Source organism: Moschus berezovskii, chromosome X (assembly GCF_049115385.1).
Source record: "Moschus berezovskii isolate FMDL1 chromosome X, NW_MosBer_1.0, whole genome shotgun sequence".
Classification (NCBI taxonomy): domain Eukaryota; kingdom Metazoa; phylum Chordata; class Mammalia; order Artiodactyla; family Moschidae; genus Moschus; species Moschus berezovskii.
Genome location: NC_142488.1, coordinates 100,851,519 through 100,872,737, shown reverse-complemented (window position 1 = coordinate 100,872,737; position 21,219 = coordinate 100,851,519). Strand labels below are relative to the sequence as shown.

The following is a 21,219-nucleotide window of genomic DNA, read 5'->3' as shown; positions in this document are numbered from 1 at the left end:
TGTAAAAAATGACCATTAAAAAAACTTACAAAAATGGATTACCGATTTTATGTAAAATGCAAAACTATAAAACTTCCAGAAAATAACAAAGGAGAAAAATCTAGGTGACCTTGGGTTTAGTAATGAGTTTTCAGATACACCAAAAGTACGCTCCATGCAAGAAAAAAAGTTGATGAATTGGACTTCATTACAAGTAAAAAATTCTGCTATGCAAAAGATACTGTTAAGAGAGTGAAAAGACAAGCCACAGAATGAAGGAAAATATTTGCAAAATGCAATACAAGTCTGATAGAGGACATGTATTGAAATATACAAATAACTCTTAAAGCTCAACAGTAAGAAAATAAACAACCCAATTAATAAATGGGCAAAAGAACTAAACAGATATTGGACCAAAGAAGATACATGGGTGGCAAATAAGTATATGAAAAGATGCTCAATATTAAATATCATTAGGGAATTGAAAATTAAAACAACAAATGAGATACCACTACACACCTTTTAGAATGGCTAATACCCAAAATACAGACAACACCAAAGTACTGATAAGAATGTGGAGCAGTAGGAACTTTCATTCATTGCTGATGGGAATGCGAGATAGTATAGTCACTTTGGAAGACAGTTTGGCAGTTTCTTAAAGAGCTATATATAGTCTTACTCTAAAATCCAGCAATCATACTCCCAGGTATCATGCAAATGAATTTTCAATCCATTTCATTTTCAAAAATTGGAAGCAACCAAATTGTCCTTCACTGGTAGCTCAAACAATAAAGAATCTGCCTGTAATGCGGGAGACCTGGGTTCAGTCCCTGGGTTGGGAAGGTCCCCTGGAGAAGGGCATGGCACCCCACTGCAGTATTCTTGCCTGGAGAATCCCATGGACAGAGGAGCCTGGCGGACTATAATCCACGGGGTCACAAAGCATCAGACATGACTGAGTGACTAAGCACAGCAACAATATGTCCTTTAATAGGTGAGTTGATAAACAAGCTGTACATCCATACAGTGATGATAATTGAGCTGTCAAGCCATGAAAAAGCTTAGAGGAATCTTAAATGTATATTGCTAGGTGAAAGAAGACAGTCTAAAAAGTCTGCATACTCTATGATTCCAACTCTGACATCTTGGAAAAGACAAAACTATAGAGACAGTAGAAAGTCAGTGGATTTTAGGAGTTGGGGGAATGGAGGGGGGGAAAGATGAATAGGCAGAGTATGGGCATATTTGGGGCAGTGAAACTGTTCTGTATGATACTGTAATGGCGGATATATGTCATTTATACATTTGTCATAACACATAGAACTATACAGAGTATGCTCTCATGTAAGCTATGTAGTTAATATATCAAGTGTCGGTTCATTAATTTTCACAAATGTACTACACTAATGCAAGATGTTAATGCCAGGAAAAAGTGGGGGTGATGTGAAGAGGGGAAATATGAGCACTTTGTGTACTTTCTACTTAGTTTTTTTATAAACCTAAAACTACTCTAAGAAATAAAGTCTATTAATTTAAAAACAGGAAAATAAAGATTAGAGGACTATTACCAGAACGTTAAAAGTGGTTGTGTTATGGGCTTTTCTGGTAGTCCATTGGTTAAGAATCTGCCTTGCAGTTCAGGAGACATGGGTTCGACCCTTGGTCCAGGAAGAACCCACATGCCGTGGGGCAATTACGTCCATATGCCTTAACTACTGAGCCAGCACACCCTAGAGCCCATGCTCCGAAAGAAGAGAGTAACCAGTGTTTGCTGCATCTGGATAAAGCCCGTCCGTGCACAGCAATGAAGACCCAGCACAGCCAAAAAATAAAATGAATAAATAAGTAAATAAATTTTTTTAAAAAGTGGTTGTCTTCCAGTGGTAGAATTATATATGATTTTTCTTTCCTCTATATGTTTCTTTTTAATTGTCTTATTATAGTATAATTCACATGCAGCAAAATCACCCTTTTAAATACACCTAAAACTAGTACAATGTTATATGTTAATTTTATCTCAATTGTAAAAGTTAAAAAATAAATAAAATTTAAAAATTCACCCTTTTTTCATCCTCCTCCAGGGGAACTTCCCAAACCCGGAGAGTACAGTTTTGTGAGTTTTGACTAATGGTACCACCATAATCAAGATATAAGCTCCATCACTCTCAAAATTTACTCTGTATCCCTTTCCAGTAAAATCCTTCCCCTACCCTAGTCCTTGGCAACTACTGATCTTTTTTCAGTCCCTTGTCCAGATTTAAAATAATTAATTGTAATCATGCAGTATGTAGGGCTTCCCTGGTGGCTTAGATGGCAAAGAATCTGCATGCAATTTGGGAGACCTGGGTTCAGTCCCTGGGTTGGGAAGATCCCCCGGAGGAAGGCATGGCAGTCCACTCTAGTATTATTGCCTAGAAAATTCTCCTGGACAGAGGAGCCTGGTGGGCTACAGTTCACAGGGTTGCAAAGAGTCGGACACGACTGAGCGACCAACACGCATACAGTATGTAGACTTGGAACTTGGCTTTTTTTGTCTAACATAATGCCTTTGAGGGTCATCCATGTTTGTCCGTATCAGTCTTTCATTTCTTTATATTGCTGAGTAATATTCTTTCGTTTGCATATTTTAAAATTCATCAGTTGAAGGACGTTTATGTTGCTCTCAGATTTTTCAGACTGAATAAATCCATTTTAAACATATAGTACAGATTTTGGTTTGAATATATGTTTTGTTTTAGTTAGAAAAATACCTAGGTGTGGGATTGCTGAGTGGTATAGTTAAGGGTGTATTTAACTTTAGAAGAAACTGCCAAGTTGTTTTACAACAGTATTGTATAAGGAGAGCTACAGTTGCTTCATTTCCTCACCAGCACTTAGTATATTCAGATTTTTTGCATTTATCCGTTCTAATAAGTCAGTCCTCATGGTTTCAATTTTTTTAAATTTATTTATTTTAATTGGAGGCTAATTACTTTACATTATTGTATTGGTTTTGCCATACATTGACATGAATCTGCCCTGGGTGTACATGTGTTCCCCATCTTGAAGCCCCCTCCCAACTCCCTCCCCATCCCATCCCTCTGGGTCATCCCAGTACACCAGCCCCAAGCATCCTGTATCATGCATTGAACGTGGACTGGCGATTAGTTTCATATGTCCTCATGGTTTCAATTTTTCATTTCCCTGATGACTAATAATGTGTGTGACATTTGTGAATCTTCCTTGGTGAAGTGTCTATTCAAATTTTAATCCCATTTTTGAATTGGGTTATTAGTTTCCTTATTCTTAAGTTTTGAGATTTCTTTATGTTTTCTGGGTGTGTTTGTTTGTGCTCAGTCACCCACTCATGTCTGACTCTTTGTGACTCCAGGGACTATAACCCACTAGGCTCCTCTGTCCATGCGATTTCCCAGGCAAGAATACTGAAGTGGGTTGCCATTTCCTCCTCCACGGGATCTTCCCAACCCAGAGATCAAACACACATCTCTTACGTCTCCTGCATTGGCAGGTGGATTCTTTACCACTGCTCCACCAGGGAAACTGTGTATTCTGGATAAAAATCTTTTATCAGAAATGTGATTTGCAAATAGTTTCTTCTAGTTAGTGGCTTTCCTTTTTATTCTCTTAATGTTTTTCAAAAGCAGACGTTCTTAATTTTGATGACTTCCTATTTTACAAAATTTCTTTTATGAATTGTACTTTTGGTGTCATATCTAAGAACTCTTCACCTAACCTAAGATCACAACTATAGTCTCCCGTATTTTCTTTTAGAAGTTTTAAAGTGTTGGGGTTTACATTAAAGTGTGTCTATGATCCATCTTGAGTTAATTTTTGTAGATGGTATGAGATATAAAGTTCATATTATTTTATTTTATGTTTTGCATATGATTGTCCAAATAGTCCAGCAGCATTTGTTGAAAGGCTTTTGTTTCTCCATTGAATGGCCTTTGCATCCTTGTTGAAAATCAATAGACCCGTAAATGTGGGTCCCTTCTGTTTGTTGACTCTTCATTCTAGTCCATTGGCATATTTGTCTAATCTTTTTCTAACACCACACTGACTTGAAAACTATAGTTTTATATTGCCTTGAAATCACATAGTGTATATCTTCCAACATCTTTCTCTTTCAAAATTGTTTTGGTCATGCTGCTTTCTTTGCCTTTCTTTAGAAGATGTAGAACTCTTCAGATTATTTATCTTTCCTTGAGTAAGCTTTGGTAATTGTGTCTTTCAAATAATTCATCCATCTCATCAAAGATATTAAGCCAACTGGTGTAAAGTTATTCATAACGTCTTGCTTTTATTCTTTTAATATCTGTAGAATCTATAATGAAGACTTCTCTTTTGTCCCTATATTAGTAATTTGCATCTTCTATCTTTGTTAATCTTGCTAGAAGTTTATCAATTTTATTGATTGTGTTAGAAAACCAGGTTTTGGTTTCATTGATTTTTTTCTATTGATTTTTGTCTTCAATTTCACTGACTTCTGTTTTTTAATTATTCATTCCTTCTATTTTCTTTTGGTTTGTTTTATCCCACTTTTGCTAGTTCCGTAAGTCATTGATTTGAGACTGTTCCCTTTTTCTACTGTAGGCACTTATAAATTTCGACTGTAGGTACTTATAAATTTCTCTTTAAGTACTTCATTAGTTGAATCCCACTAATTTTGATATGCTATGTTTCATTTTCTTTTAGTACAAATTACTTTCGAATTTCCCTTCAGTAACAGGCTGTTTATTAATTTTGTTGTTGTTTAGTCACTTAGTCATGTCTGACTGTTTTGCAACCCATGGACTGTAGCCTGCCAGGCTCCTCTGTCCATGGGATTTCCCAGGCAGAATACTGGCATGGGTTGCAATTTCCTTCTCCAGGTCATCTTCCTGACCCAGAGATAGAATCCGTGTCTCATACATTGGCAGTCGGATTCTTTAATGCTGAACCACCAGGGAAGCCTGTCCATGGGATTACCAGCATATTAAAAGTGGTTTCTTCTTGGGCTTGAATTGTGTGTATGGAATGTTTCTTTTTTTTCCATGTATTTTTATGGGTTTTTTTCCTGTGTTTTTGTGTGTCCAGTTTTCTACACTGATTAGAAAATAATCAATTATTATAAAATATTAGTCTACATTTTGTAGCACTTTATAATTGACTTTGTAATTTCCTTCTCTGGAGAAGGAATTGGCAACCCACTCCAGTATTCTTGCCTGGAGAATTCCATGGACAGAGAAGCCTGGCAGTCCATGGGGTCACAAAGAGTCTGATACAACTGAGTGCCTAAGCACATATAATTGAGAAAGAACTTTATCTAATTTTCCCACATTTGCTTAGAAACATGTAATCCATATTTCATTGATGTTGAAAATTGAGATTTACTGAGTCAAATGACTTGCTCAATGCTACACAACTAAAGCTAATTAGGATTCAGACCCAGGTTTTCTGACTCCCAGTTCATCATCCTGAAGAAGTTGGAAACAAAAATTTGAAAAGTAAATTGGAATTTATCTTGTGAGCAGCTGGAAAGAATCACAGAGGGTCTTTGAGGCAGTAGGCAAGTTGAGGCATTTATCTCAGTGTAGTTTTAGTTTGAATCTCTGATTACTAATGAAGTTGAACAGTTTTTCTGATTTATTGCCTGCTCTCATTTCTTCTCTAAATTGCTACTCATGGCCTTAGATCATTTTTCTATTGGATTGATTGGTACTTTATTTACTGATCTGAATGATCAGAAAATATTCCAGATATTAATACTGTATTTATATTAATACTTTATTTGTTGGAAATATCTTCTCCCTGTTTCTTGCTTATCTGTCTTTTCTTTACAATTTTGATCATCAGTGCCAATCTTACTGAGTCATTGTAAGATCAAATAAGGAAAGCATATAAAACACTGAGCCCATCGTAGGGGTTCTATAAATATCATCTATGCTTCTCTCCTTGATGTGCACTAAAATGGATGGAACCTGTGATTGCTCTGGATTTTGTGATTGGTTCATGTTTTCTAACCAGCATATTCTCCATCTCCTTCCTCACAGATTCAGAGACATATTGTGTGTTTCAAGACAAGAAGTACAGAGTGGGTGAGAGATGGCATCCTTACCTGGAACCTTATGGGTTGGTTTACTGCGTCAACTGTATCTGTTCTGAGGTACAGTCCCCAATGGCATGTGATTTACGCTTTGCTCCTCAGCAGACAGACATGCTCTCAAGTGCCTAGGTGGCCTGGGAGCATGAGTGATTAAAAACCTAAAAGAAGTTAGGAGGTAGAGTGCAAGGAAAAATACACATCTCCTGTCTTTTTCTTCTATTGCTTTTTGGCTTGATTTTCATGGGATCTCACTGAGTATTTGCTGTAGATACTTAAGCGGTCTCTTAGCCGAATGATGTAGGACATGGTAAAAGTAGAGTGAAGGAAAAAGCTCAGTATAATGCCTGGATCATAAGACAACATCGTTTTTTAATATCATTTTCAAGACTGGCCGTTAGCTAGGAGATTAGGACGGATTATAAACTGGTTTGCTGCTGCTAAGTTGCTTCAGTTGTGTCCGACCCTGTGCGACCCCATAGATGGCAGCCCACCAGGCTCCTGTATCCATGGGATTTTCCAGGCAAGAGTACTGGAGTGGGTTGCCATTGCCTTCTCCGAAACTGGTTCACTGGGAGAGTGTATTTTATGTGGTTTCAGTGAATGATTATAATTTCTAATAGGATTGAGGTGGTGAAACCTTGGCCTGTACCTGGTGAGGATTAGAATCCCCTTGGCTTGGCCCTGGCTCCTGTCCAGTCACTCAAAGAGGCATTTGGATAGCTTTGCAGTAGACAAAGCAGGTAGTCCCATGGCCGTGACCCAGGACCACAGCTATGGTCCATCTTTCTGAACAAGCCTCTTCTGTCATATGCTAAGCCAGGGTTTCTCAGCCTCTACACTCTTGACATTTGGGGACAGATAATTTCTTGTTGTGGGGAGCTGTCTTGTGTATTGTGAGATATTTAATAGCACCCCTGGCCTCTATCCACTAGAAGCCAGTAGCATCCACACCAGTTGTGGCAACCAAAAATGTCTCAGGACATGCCCAAGGTTGCTTGGAGAGCAAAGTGGTTCCTGGTGGAGAACCAATGCACTAGGCCAACTGGGAAAAGAGACCTTATACTCGGCCTTGAGAATTAAGAATTCTGAACATATAGAAAGAATTTTTAAGACCTGCCTCTCACTTGAGACCTCATGGAACAACTGAAACCCCTCACTAGTGCCCAGGAGTCCTCACTTGCAAGCCTGATTCTTTTGTCATTTGAACAGAAAATTGGGCTTTCAGAATTTTGAGCATGTGGAAACCTAAACTTTAGGCAACATCAGGTAGTCTTAAGAAATTGCAGGGCTCTAGAATCAAGACAGACCAAGTTTCCAACCCAGGCTGTGCCACTTCTGAGCTGTGTTATGTTAAGCAAGTTACTTAACCTCTCTGAGATTCCTTCAGCTTCTTCTTTTTTAAAATGGTATAGTGGTATTACCTATTTCATAGGATTATGACAAGGGGTAAATTTACTAATCTGTCTCAGTCAGTGCATTAAAACAATGCTTGGTCATAGTCAATATTTGAGAAATGCTAACTAGTGTAACATTACCATCATTATGGTTATTATTTTTATTAATGTATTAGCTCTAGAACAGAAACCAATGTAAAGCATTAAGAAGGAATAAGTTTGACCTCAGCCAGGTGGAGTAGTTTCTGATGTGCTCTAGTGATCTTACTTCAAGATGATACCACCTGGCTCTGAGGAGTGTGACATATAAGGAGGCTCCATGGTGTTTCCAAATGTAGTGCTCCAAAAATTTATTCTAGGAAGTATGCAAGAAAAGAAAAAGAGTTGTGGTAAGGTTATTCGAATTTGGATAAAAGAAGCCTCCATCTTTAAATGACTAGAGCAGTTATTAAACAGAGTATCTAGAGACTGAGTAAATGCCTGGTATGGTGTGATTGTATCACATTCTTGACCCAATGCATTGGAAATGGACAGCTAACCCTTGGGGACTAAGGCTTTGCTCTCTGCAGGGCAGTGAAAATGTTAATATAATCCCAATGCCAATGGCTCAAGTGCTAGGCATCTTCTCCCTCCATCATCTTCATCACCCTCTTCCCTCAGCAGAGCCTAACGGATATAACCCTTGCTTCAAATGAGTTATGAATGGAAAATATTAATGCAAAATTGGTTTCCAAGGTCTTCCTTTGTTCTAGCAATGGCTGAAAGCTGTCAGAGCTAGGGATCTTGTCCTTGTAAATCAGACAAGGAACCAGTCAACCCCTCCCCTAGCCATACTAGCTAATCAGCTCAATTCCAAACTCTAGCTTGGTCTCAGAAAAATTTTGACTTGCAAGAGAAGTGAGGAGAAGAAGCCTTCAGCTTACTGGATCAAGGCAGAGTTATATGGACTCCAGAATCCATGTGCTAGGGCTCTCTCCTTGCCCAGGGATGGGTAACAGCTCAAGGGACCCATCACTCATTATCCCTTCCTTCCATGGCATTGGGCAGGTGATTATGAAATCTGACTAGGCTCTGGGAAGAGACGTGCAGAGCTAGGGAATGGTAGAAACGTCACAGATCCAAGTCAGAAGAAGCCTCCCAGTAATTGCGGGAGGCTTTGTAAACTGGGGTAGTAGTGATCCTTAGAAAAATACTCCAATAAACTTATCAGAAAAAAGAAAGAAAATGTCGATTTCTTTCCATTTCTCGGCAATGCATTATTCACTGTCTGAGTGAGTCCCTGAATGACTGTTTCCCAAATTGGCATGATCCCAATGACCTCTGAAAGACATTTATTTTGTTGTCATTGTTGCCTCTCTCTTTCAGAATGGGAATGTGCTTTGCAGCAGAGTCAGATGTCCAAGCCTTCATTGCCTGTCTCCTGTGCATGTTCCTCATCTTTGCTGCCCTCGCTGCCCAGGTAAACCAGTTCGCCTCTTTCTCTCCCAGCTGTGGTTTTCCTTCCTCTTTCTTCCACCCAACCCACCCCTTCTCCCTAATTCCCCAGAAGCAGAAACTTCCAGACAGGAATAACAATAGGACACTTTCAGGCAGCCTGCACCAGCCCCTAAATACTGTTTATAGCCCAATTGGGGCACATTCTAAGCTCTAATAAGTTATTTGGTACACAGTAACAGGTTTTCATTGGGCTTTTAATCATTTGAAGGTGCCTATCAATTGAGGGAAGGGAATTTTGGCCCAGAGATTTTTCTGTGATAAACAGCCTCTTCCTGCCATGGGCAGCGGACACCAGGAGAGTTGTAGCATGGAGGCACGTGTTCTATGCAATTAGTGCTGGAATTGCATTTGAGCATTATTTCTAATTGATGAGGGGCTGTTCATAAATCAAAGGAGCTGAACCAGTGAGGTTTATGTCAGTATAAAGCTGCTTGCTGGCTGAATGGTCACCTCCTCCAGACTGTACAGTTATTATGTATACATTGTTCAGAGCAGCGCTACAGGGACGGCCGGCAGATACTTTTTCACAAGGCTATTAGGACGAATACCTTCCTGGTTGGTAGCTAGAGTGTTTGTCTGAGGCAGGGGCTCCCTCAGTGATACTTTGTTCATGTCTGACTGACGCCAGGCTCCCACACCAGAGAAGTGCAAGCTTGGAATGATTCAGAAATTGCCTGTGGGCCCTCCAACGATCCCAAGAAAAGCTAAGTGATCATCTTAGCACCTGGACTGCTGCAGCTGCTTCTAAGTTGCTTCAGTCATGTCTGACTCTGTGCGACCCCATAGACGGCAGCCCACCAGGCTCCCCCGTCCCTGGATTCTCCAGGCAAGAACACTGGAGTGGGTTGCCATTTCCTTCTCCAATGCATGAAAGTGAAAACTGAAAGTGAAGTTGCTCAGTCATGTCTGACTTTTCGTGACCCCATGGACTGCAGCCTACCAGGCTTCTCTGTCCATGGGATTTTCCAGGCAAGAGTACTGGAGTGGGGTGCCGTTGCCTTCTCCTGGCAGTAGAAGCTTTGTAGTCCTATAAGTTGACTGTTTCCCTCGAGGACAGAGTTGGGGTCCATGGGTGGACTTTGAGGGGTTAGCAAACCTTTTAAAATTGTTGGCAGTTTTTGGTATAACAATGTATATGTGTAAATTCTTTTACAGAAGATACATAGCTTTATTGGTATTCCTAAAGGGGTGTACATAATCATAAAAACATGAAGAACCATTAGTCTCCGTCATACATGGTGTTTTTTTCAAGTAGTGAGGAACTTCAAGAACTTACAAGAGAGAAACAAAAAGTGTCAGGGCAGAAATGGTAGGACTGAGGCTAGGAATGAGGTTCAGTGATAACTTAGTTAACTGAAATGTTACAGGAACAGAGATTTTGTTGAATGGAGACCCTTTTTGTTCAATGGTTTGTCCCAAACCTTTTTGTCACCACTTTTATAACTTATGCTTTCTTACCTTGATAAATGGGCTCCCACAGTGGCTCAGTGGTAAAGAATCCACCTGCAGTGCAGGAACCACAGAAGATGTGGGTTCAATCCCTGGGTTGGGAAGATCCCCTGGAGGAGGGCATGGAAACCCACTCCAGTATTCTTGCCTGGAGAATCCCATGGACAAAGGAGTTTAGCGGGCTGCAGTCCACGGGGTCTCAAAGAACTGGACACGACTGAAGCAACTTAGCACGCATGCACCTTGATAAATACCCTCTGATGAACATCTGGGATTCTTTCTAGATGTCAGAAGATCATGCCATATCACAGGTTTATTATTTTTAGCATTGGTTACAGTAGTATATGCTTTAATATATGAGAGACTGACTTGGCATGTGATCAATCTTAAAGTTATTCTTTGAAATAAATCCCTAAGAGAGGTTTACTATTTTTGCATGTGTTTATTTGCTTCTTGGGCTTCCCTGTCGGCTCTGTGGTAAAGAATCTGCCTGCAATGCTGGAGACCTGAGTTCAATCCCTGAGTTGGGAAGATCCCCTGGAGAGGGAAATGGCAACCCACACTGGTATTCTTGCCTGGGAAATCCCACAGACAAAGGAATCTGGCAGGCTACAGTCCATGGGGTTGTAAAAAGAGTTGGGCATGACTTACAACTCAACAGCAACAACAACATTTGCTTCTTCTGTTTAAACTGGATTACAAAGGTATAGCATGGGAAGATTCTTTTTTTTTCATCTGCCAGGTTGCCTGTCAAATAGCCTTATAAAATCTTATCCCAGAAGTATCTAAAAGTGGTCTAATGTCATAGGAATTGATCTAAATGGCTGTGGAGAAATTATTCTTCCCTAGGAAGGAAGTGGAAGTTGGGGCAGGGCCCAGACACAGAGCATAGAGTGGAAGTTCACAGAGTGGAAGATGGCTGTCATCTACCCCAACTGCATAAACGGAAGCAAGTCCTAAGAAAAAGGGAAAATATAAGCTAGCAGTTCTTTTAAGAGAAAAAGAAAGTATTAAAAGAATTAAGATCATAAGTCCCAGAAATGAGAAAATGGAGAGAAATAAGCATCATCATCTTTAAAACTTAAAAGATAGAAACAGCTGTTCATTTTCTTTGCCTTCTTGTTCTTACAGGTCACTTCCTTGTGAGTTAATTTTTCTAACTGTAACATTTAACAGTTCTTTCTGTAGGTAGTGGTCCTAAAATTCCCTAATCCTTATATGCAAAAATGTCTTTATTTTGCCCTCATTCTTCAGTGATAATTTGGCTGGGTATAAAATTATAGATTCATGTTTATTTTCCCTCAGCCCTTTGAAGATATTAATAGTTTCATGACTTCCTTTGTTTGTGGATAAGAAGTCTGCTTTGATTATAATTCTTTTGTACATAATCTGTCTTCTTCTAGCTTTTAAGATTTTCTCTTTTTCCTTTGATGCAAACAAGGAGGTATTTTGATGTATGATTTATTTTTATTTAGCCTGCTTAGCACATGATTTTTTCCAGCCAATGGACTCACATTTTTCTTCAATTTCAAGTCATGATTTTTGTGAAAACTATATTTTCTTCTATTTTTTTCTCATTCTTAAGCTTGTCTTCGGAGAAGGCAATGGCAAGCCACTCCAGTACTCTTGCCTAGAAAATCCCATGGATGGAGGAGCCTGGTAGGCTGCAGTCCATGGGGTCTGCAGTCGTGTCCGACTGAGTGACCTCACTTTCACTTTTCACTTTCACACATTGGAGAAGGAAATGGCAACCCACTCCAGTGTTCTTGTCTGGAGAATCCCAGGGACGGGGGAGCCTGGTGGGCTGCCATCTATGGGGTCACACAGAGTCGGACACGACTGAAGCGACTTAGCAGCAGCAGCAAGCTTGTCTTTGGTGTATGTCATTGCATTTCATTTAATTTAAACTCTGTGTCTTTTAATGTCTCCTTTATTTCCCCCCCTAATGATATATTGGTATACTCCCTGTAATGATATATAACTTCAACTTGGCCTTCCAATTCATGAATTGTTTCTCCAGCTTTTTCATGCCTACTATTTAGGCTGTCTGTTGGGTTTTGTTGTTTTATTTTTAAAAACTGTATTTCCACCCATTTTTGAATTATATGTAAAAAATATCTACATATTACCATTTTGTAAACCCCTGTTATTGTTTCTTGAGGTCTTGTTCTCTTATTTATTGCTCTAAGGTATTTAAATATTTATTTAAAGTCTTTTTCTAATTATTTAAATATGCATATTTTCAGGTGTGAATTCTCACTTTTGTTAGGTTTCTTGATAGCTTTCCTTAGTTCCAGATTTCCCCTTGTTTTCTAAAATTTTTGTCTAAAAGCTCATCATCCATGGGTTTTCTCTTGCATAAGTCCTTCCTTTCTTGTGGTAACATTATTTTCAGGCCTTGTAGCTTACTTAGCATTAAACCAGGTCGTATGTTGGTGACCCACCTTGGACTCCATCATGTATGGATAGTCTGCTTCTACCTCTGTTTCCTTGTGCAGGGCTACTCCTTGGATTGGGACCTCAGCTGCAGCTGCCTTTCTTGGGCAGTCAGTCCATGTGAGAGAATGAACTTGGATGGGCAAACTATGTCAGCCCCTGTTTACATGTGAAGAGTGTGACTCTTAAGTCCTCAGACTTACACAGGAAGCCATTTGTAGACCATAGTTCTTTCTCAGCTGCCTGTATATAGCTATCTATATCTGGTCCAAACTGCCAGTGGAGCATATCGTGTTGGCCCTCATTTATTGCTGTACTTTCCTTTTGCCTGTGTTTTATTTAATAGAGTTTCCTTTTGTTTCTGAGGATGATTTTGCAGTTTTAAAGTTTTATTTATTTATTTTTACTTTTATATTTCATCCCTTACTCTTCTTTGTTTGGAAAATAGCACAGCATTTTCTCATGTGCTTTCTCTTCCATATTGACCTGGAATGCAGATAAGCAATTCTTTCTTTATGTTGAAGATAAAACAAGAATAAACAGGTTTAAACTATAGCAGAGAAGAATGGAGTTTGATGGGGCACAGTGGTTGTTAAATCCTAGAATAAATGACTAAGGAGAATTTTAGTCTCTTTACTGCCTATTTCTGGAAATAAAAAGGTATCCATCCATCTGAGATAGAGTTGGCATAGTTTTGCTTTGAGACAGGGCAATGGATGTGATGACTTCTCTGTATTCCTTCCACCCCAATTATTATTAGGCATGAGGAAACTCATGCCTTCAGGGCCACAGGAATGTTTGGTCAAAGGAAGGGGCTCTGGTTCTGTGTCTTAACCCAATGGAAAGCACTGTGATGAAAACATCTTCACTGAAAAATAGAATATTTAAAGCCAAGGTAATGAGCAATTTCTGTATCAAAAAGGGAAATCAAATAAGGAAGCCATATGTCCAAGGTTTTATATGCAATCTTACAGCCATATCAACTTCAGGGAGTGTTTACTGGGTAGTGATGGACTTGGTGGGAAGGTCCTACCTGCCATGCCTAGAGCCCATCATCCACTGGAGGAGACAGAGGAGACTTCACCCCCCCGTCTGTTTCTGTGTATCCCATGGCTCTTGCTTTCTAAACTTAACCCTTGAAATTTCCAAGGTTCTCACCTGCATTTGAGCTTGTCTCATGTAGCTCCTGCTGAACCATGGAAATCAGAATATGCAGACTGCTTTTCCAGAATTACCAAAGAGAAATCTAAATCAATTCTCATGAAGAGCAAGTGAAAACTTTTTCTCCAGCACTTCCCTTGGTCTCCGTGGTAGAGGTTAAGTCTTGATCATGTACCGCAGGGCTCTACTGGGGCCAAAGTGGCTGGTAGTACAGGAAGGGTAGAACATTCTTAATAAGAAAGTCAAGACTGTACTGGAGTCAGAAAGGTCATTAAATTCATCCCAGTCTCTAAGCAGGAGTCAATCTATTATCCCTAACGAGAGATTTGTTGGAATGGAATTTCATATCTTCTCTTTTGGAGGGAGTTGAATGGTAAAGGGGAAAGGGGAAGAGAAATAATATGACTTGTTTCCTTCTGTTCTTCATGTATAATTTTATCACCAAGAGATGACTTTTGTAGTGATTCAGTTCAGTTCAGTTCAGTTCAGTCGCTCAGGCGTGTCCAACTCTTTGCGACCCCATGAATCACAGCGCGCCAGGCCTCCCTGTCCATCACCAACTCACGGAGTTCACTCAAACTCATGTCCATCGAGTCGGTGATGCCATCTCATTCTCCGTCGTCCCCGTCTCCTCCCACCCCCAATCCTTCCCAGCATCAGAGTCTTTTCCAGTGAGTCAACTTGTCGCATGAGGTGGCCAAAGTATTGCAGTTTCAGCTTCAGCATCAGTCCTTCCAATGAACACCCAGGATTGATCTCCTTTAGAATGGACTGGTTGGATCTCCTTGCAGTCCAAGGGACTCTCAAGAGTCTTCTCCAGCACCACAGTTCAAAAGCATCAATTCTTTGGCGATCAGCTTTCTTCACAGTCCAACTCTCACATCCATACATGACCATGGGAAAAACCATAGCCTTGACTAGATGGACCTTGGTTGGCAAAGTACTGTCTCTGCTTTTTAATATGCTATCTAGGTTGATCATAACTTTCCTTCCAAGGAGTAAGTGTCTCTTAATTTCCTGGCTGCAATCAGCATGTGCAGTGATTTTGGATTAGGAGCCTAAATCATGAAATTATGTAACAGTTTTCTTAATTAGTCATTCCATTAAGAATTTGTTATTCCAAATGGATAAATTTTGGTTCCATTAGAAGTAGTCCAACATTCCTGGGTCATTAAAGAGCTGTTATAACTTTGCCAAAATATCTGACTTGATCTGTTACCAGAGACTTAATCTAATGTTTCCTTTAGGCTAGATGTGAAGAAGTTTAGTTCTATGATATGGTTTTCGTAGAGAGAGTGTGCTTTTGCCAAGAGAGGAACTCCTCACCCCAGTCTTTTATATTCCAGTTAGGTTAAGGAAACACCCTTTCCCCAAATGCCCTGTGCACCCATAAGGAGATGCTGAAAGTCCTATGCCATTTCTCTCTCAACAGGAGAGCTGGCTAGCGAATGTAGGCATTTCTGCTCTAATGCAATATATGCTTTTCTGAAAATCCTTCCATTCTGCAAAACTGTACACTGAAAAATAACAGGGCTTAAGGAAAAAACAAAATTGGAGCAGACAACTCTGAACTTGTGCAACTTTGTAACTAGAGTACTAATAACAACTATACTAATAAAATACTAGTGTGGTTTAAAAGGCATCTTCAGTTCAGTTCAGTTCAGTCGCTCAGTCGTGTCTAACTCTGCGACCCCATGAATCACAGCACGCCAGGCCTCCCTGTCCATCACCAACTCCCGGAGTTCACTCAAACTCATGTCCACACAGTCGGTGATGCCATCTAGCCATCCCATTCTCTGTCGTCCCCTTCTCCTCCCGCCCCCAACCTTTCCCAGCATCAGAGTCTTCCAGTGAGTCAACTCATCGCATGAGGTGGCCAAAGTATTGGAGCTTCAGCTTCAGCATCAGTCCTTCCAATGAACACCCAGGACTGATCCCCTTTAGGATGGACTGGTTGGATCTCCTTGCAGTCCAAGGGACTCTCAAGAGTCTTCTCCAGCACCACAGTTCAAAAGCATCAATTCTTCGGCGATCAGCTTTCTTCACAGTCCAACTCTCACATCCATACATGACCACGGGAAAAACCATAGCCTTGACTGGACAGACCTTTGTTTGCAAAGTAATGTCTCTGCTTTTTAATATACTATCTAGGTTGGCATCTTAGATTTCTAATTAAAGAAATATTACAGTAAGTAGAGACTTCATCCTTTAAAATGGTGACTTTAGCTTGAAGGAAGTATAAGAAAGGGTTGAGGCCACTGAGTTATAGAGACCAAAGAAAAATGCCCAAGATCAGAATCACATGATAAGCATTTGGAAGACGAAGCATATGGCCAAACCGAACCAAGAGGAAGAATGTGTGGTGAATAGCAACAGGATAGAGTACTGTGTCCTTTCATGGTTTTCAGAAATTCAGTTGTGTTAGTGTATACTTGGCATCTAGTTACTGTCTCTTGATGGTGCAAAATATGAATTTGCTAAGAAAAATCATGTCTGAACCAATGCAATTTCTATTTTATATCAATATCATTTTCTTATCTACCACTTACATATGAACATGTTTGGATTACACAAGTCTATACTCTAGCAGAAACAGACTATTTAAGATAGGAGGTAGCTATGTGGCATTTGGCCTTGGACAGTTTAGAGTGAGGGTTGCAAATCACTCACCCACTCTGAATCTTTTTTTTTTTTTTGGTCTGTAATCACTGCCCTGTCTGCATTTTGTATTCCTATACGTTTGTATGAAAAGAGGAGTCTAATTGTAGGACTATGTCTGTTTCCATGTCTGTGACTTCCAGTGTTTCAGGAATCAAGTAGACAAGTCTTTTTAGCCCCCTCCAATTTTTTTTTAAGGGCAAAAGTTCAAGGGGGAGATGTTTCTATTTTTTTGTTGTGGTAAAGTACACGTAACATAAAATTTATGACTTTGCAATGTATAATTCGTGGCATTAAGAACATTCACAATGTTGTGCAACATCACCACTAACCTAGTTCCTGAAATTTTTTACCACCTCAAAAAAGGAAACTCTGTGCCCGTTAAATAGTCACTCCCCATTACCCTTCCTGCCTTAGCCCCTGGCAACCACAGATTTGCTTTCTGTTTCCATGGATTTTATTATTCTGGACATTTCATATAAATGAAACCATAAAATATGTGACCTTTCGCATCTGGCTTCTTTCACTTAGCATAATGTTTTAAGATTTATCCATGTTGTAGCATTTATCAGTAATTTATTCCTTTTAGTGATTGAATAATATTTCATTGTATGGATGTACCACATTTTGCTTATACATTTATCAGTTGATGGACATTTGAGTTGTTTTTACCTTCTGGCTATTGTTAATAGTGCTATGAACATTCAGGTGTGAGTTTTAGTGTGACATATGTTTTCTATTATTTTGAGTATATACCTAGAAGTGGAATTTCTGAGTCATAGGGTAATTCTGTGTTTAATTTATTGAGGAATCGCTTCCAAAATTTAAAACCATCTCATTTTTTTATGATTCATCTCTGCTGCCATTGCTGCTGTTGCCATAATCCATGTTTGATCGCCATTGTGCTCTTCTTGCTCCTTTTGCTCTTTTCTGAATTCTGTATTCACTTGCCTCCTGGGTTTGATTAAAAAAGATCAACTCCTTTTACATAGTAACAGCTAATTAGCATATTATTTTCCTTCAGTAAGGAAACTACAAAAGTCATAGTATACAAGATGATCAATCAAGGGTCATTTCTTTTCATACAAAAGATTTGTTTTTTTATGGCTTTGAGGGATCTTCATTCCCTGACCAGGGATTGAACCCAGGCCCTTGGCAGTGAAAGCACCAACTCCTAACCACTGGACTGCCAGAGAATTCTCAAAAGATTGGTATATTTTTAACAAACTCTTTCTGACTCCAGAGCTATCCAAAACCTTGAGGATTCTGGAATGTTGGTCTCTGGGATAGCAGAGGTTATACTTTATTGTTATTATCATTGTTAGCATTCTTATACTGATTGTTGAGAAGTGGCTGCAGAGATATTCGCTATTGATCAGTAGCCCCTCCATATCTATACTGACTGCCCTGTTACCTCTTAGGCCTCTTTCACTGTCTTCCATGCTTTATTTCCATTATTTTCCTTCATACACTTGTTCCTTGAACACTACAGAGTATAAAGGGTTAAAACTTCTCTAGGAAAGTGGCACTTAGCTTGCCTTCTGCCAGGTGAGGTGATCTTTGTAAATGGTAAGCCCTGGGGATTTAGTTGCTTTTTTATAAAGAATATGATTTCCTATTTGTATTTGAGGAGCCCTTATGCCCCTGGAGAAGGAAATGGCAACCAACTCCAATACTCTTGCCTGGAAAATCCCATGGAGAGAGGAGCATGGTAGGCTACAGTCCATAGGGTTGCAAAGAGTCGGACACGACTGAGCGACTTCACAAAATACCATATAAGAACAAGACATTTAGGACAGGTGTGGCTTTCTGTCATGGTAGAGCATAGCTCTTCTATTTCTTTCTATGGATGTTAATCAAAACTGGCCCCACGCAGAGGTGAAGAAGGTGGCGCATTATTGAGGAATACTGAAAAGCTCCATTTGTCTGAAATAAAATCTTCCATGTGCTTGTTATATTTTTAAAAACCTCCACCATTACAATCATTCTTCTGGGTTATGACACTGTTTCCCAAAGTTTGCTGCAGGGAACATAATTTTATGGGATAATGATAGGGTTAACTAGAGAAAACATTTATATGATCAAATAAACTCGAGAGTTTCTGGATTAGAGAAAGATAAATAGGTTTCTTTTTTTTAAAATAGGTTTCTTTTAATACAGGACTTCTCAGAGCCTTTAATATATTAATATGCATTATGAATCTATAAGTGAGTGTATGGGATGCAGTATCTTCCAGACTTATTCAGCCATAGGACTTTTTATTTTTGGCTGTGTGTGCCACATGGCTTGTGGGATCTTAGTTCCCCAACCAGGGATTGAGCTCGTGACACCACAGTGAAACTACGGAGTCCTAACCAGTGGACCGCCACAGAATTCCTGGGACCTGTTTTTTGTAGAGCATTTTGAAGGATTAGTGTTCTTTAGTATATGTTTTAGGAAGTCTTTGAATTGTGCCATTCCATTTCTAGAAGCTATTTGTAGCAACAAGCTATTGAGAATTCCATGGACAGAGGAGCCTGGTCCATGGGGTTGCAAAGGAAACGGACACGACTGAGCAACTAACACTTATTGGTAAATATAGTATCTTAGTTTGGAGAAGTTCATTTGAGTAGCAAGCCGTTTTAAGACAGGACCTCAAATTCATGTTGCCCAAACTTTAGCATGCTTAAAGGGATTTGATAAAATGCAGACTTCCCTACACTAAAATTTCTGATTCGTTTGGACTGTTGAGGGTATTCTGCATTTTAAACAAGTACCTCAAGTAATTCTGTTGTACTTGAATGGTGGATGACATTGGGTAATAGGGCCCAGGGGAAAGCTTGATAAAGGAGGTCAGGAGCACAGCCTTCAGAGATCAGTCCTGGGCAAGATCTTGGAGTAGAGGCCCCTGCACATCTGCAGAGGGCCCTGGGCAACTTGACAACATTGTTTCTCTGGTAATGGGGAGCACAAGCACACCGGAAACATACTTTGCCTGTGTGACACTCCTCTCAGATCAACCCTGCAGTGATGTGTGCTCACTGTTCCCTCTGGCTGGCCTCCCTACTCTCCCAGAGCTCCCACCCAACGCTTTTCTCTTTTGCCATCGTCCAGATTCAGAGCCCCTGGCTGTCAGGTCCAGAAAGAAGGACCCTCCGTGGGGAGCTCACCCCTTTACCCCACCCATTGTCCATGACTTGTTGGCGAGAAATGAATGGCATTTCTCGGAATTAGCCCAGGAATTTCTGCTGATAAACAAATGAAACTCTCAAAGGGAAAAGCAATCAACATAGTTTGAAATAAAATCAGTGTTTTCAGCTTAGTCTGTTTTCAACTTAGTTTGAAATAAGAGTCACATCTAGGGTATTTTAAGGAAAGGATTAGTAAAATGTCCTTTAGGGAGATTTCTTCCTGGTTCCTGAGCTGATCCAGAGATCAGGGCCTGCATTTTGAGTAAGCAGAGCAGGAGATGATTACCTGCATTTCCTATGACCTGTCCAGCCAGCATTGTGTCAGACTCTTCCTCTTCCACCCTCCTTCCCTGCTAAGTTACCTGGTACCTGAAATACTGTTATTCTTAAAGCTTCATCTTTTTATTTCAGGCTTTGATGCTTGACAAATTCATCTCTCTTTGGAGGTGATAACTCTTATTAATCATTTTTTAAAACTTTTTATTTTTATATTGGGATATAGACGATCAACAATATTGTAATAGTTTCAGGTGAATAGTGAAGGGACTCAGCCATACATATACATATATCCATTCTTCCCCAAACTCCCCTCCCATCCAGGCTGCCACATAACATTGAGCAGAGTTCCCTGTGCTGTACAGTAGGTCCTTGTTGGGTATCCATTTTAAATATAGCAGTGTGTACATGTCCATCCCAAACTCACGAACTATCTTTTTCCCTTTGGCAGCTGTAAGTTCATTCCCTAAGTCTGTCTTATTAATCATTTTTCATTTGACCAGCACACAAGATTTAGAAAACAGAATCTGATGTTAGTGAGTGGTGGTGGTGAGATCCTGAGGTCACTAACTGCAGGGGCAGGAGCTGGGCGGGCATGGTGGGGGGTGGGGTGAGGTGGGGGAGATATGAAGCAGTAAGCCAAGGAAATCAGGCTTTCAGTTCAGTTCAGTCGCTCAGTTGTGTTGGAGTCTTTGCGACCCCATGAGCACCAGGCCTCCCTGTCCATTGCCAACTCCCGGAGTTTACTCAAACTCATGTCCATTGAGTCAGTGATACCATCCAAACATCTCATCCTCTGTCGTCCCTTTCTCCTACTGCCTTCAGTCTTTCCCAACATTGGGGTCTTTTCAAATGAGTCAGTTCTTCCCATCAGGCTTTACCTTTTGTATAGTCCTGCGGAGAAGGCAATGGCAACCCACTCCAATACTCTTACCTGGAAAATCCCATGGACGGAGGAGCCTGGTAGGCTGCAGTCCATGGGGTCGCGAAGAGTCGGACACGACTGAGTGACTTCACTTTCACTTTCATGCATTGGAGAAGGAAATGGCAACCCACTCTAGTGTTCTTGCCTGGAGAATCCCAGGGATGGAGTAGCCTGGTGGGCTGCCATCTA

General features: G+C 40.1%; 1 protein-coding gene across 14 annotated transcripts in view; it reads left to right on the top strand.

Moving 5' to 3' along the window:
• CHRDL1 (chordin like 1) overlaps positions 1–21,219 on the top strand; it is a 153,158-nt gene that overhangs the window by 46,241 nt on the left and 85,698 nt on the right. For all 14 annotated transcript variants that reach the window (XM_088833752.1, XM_055438708.2, XM_055438711.2 and 11 more), the window contains exons 3-4: positions 6,012–6,124; positions 8,824–8,917. In XM_088833752.1, the coding sequence (XP_088689878.1) occupies positions 6,012–6,124; positions 8,824–8,917 (207 nt within the window). The remainder of the gene's footprint in view (positions 1–6,011; positions 6,125–8,823; positions 8,918–21,219) is intronic.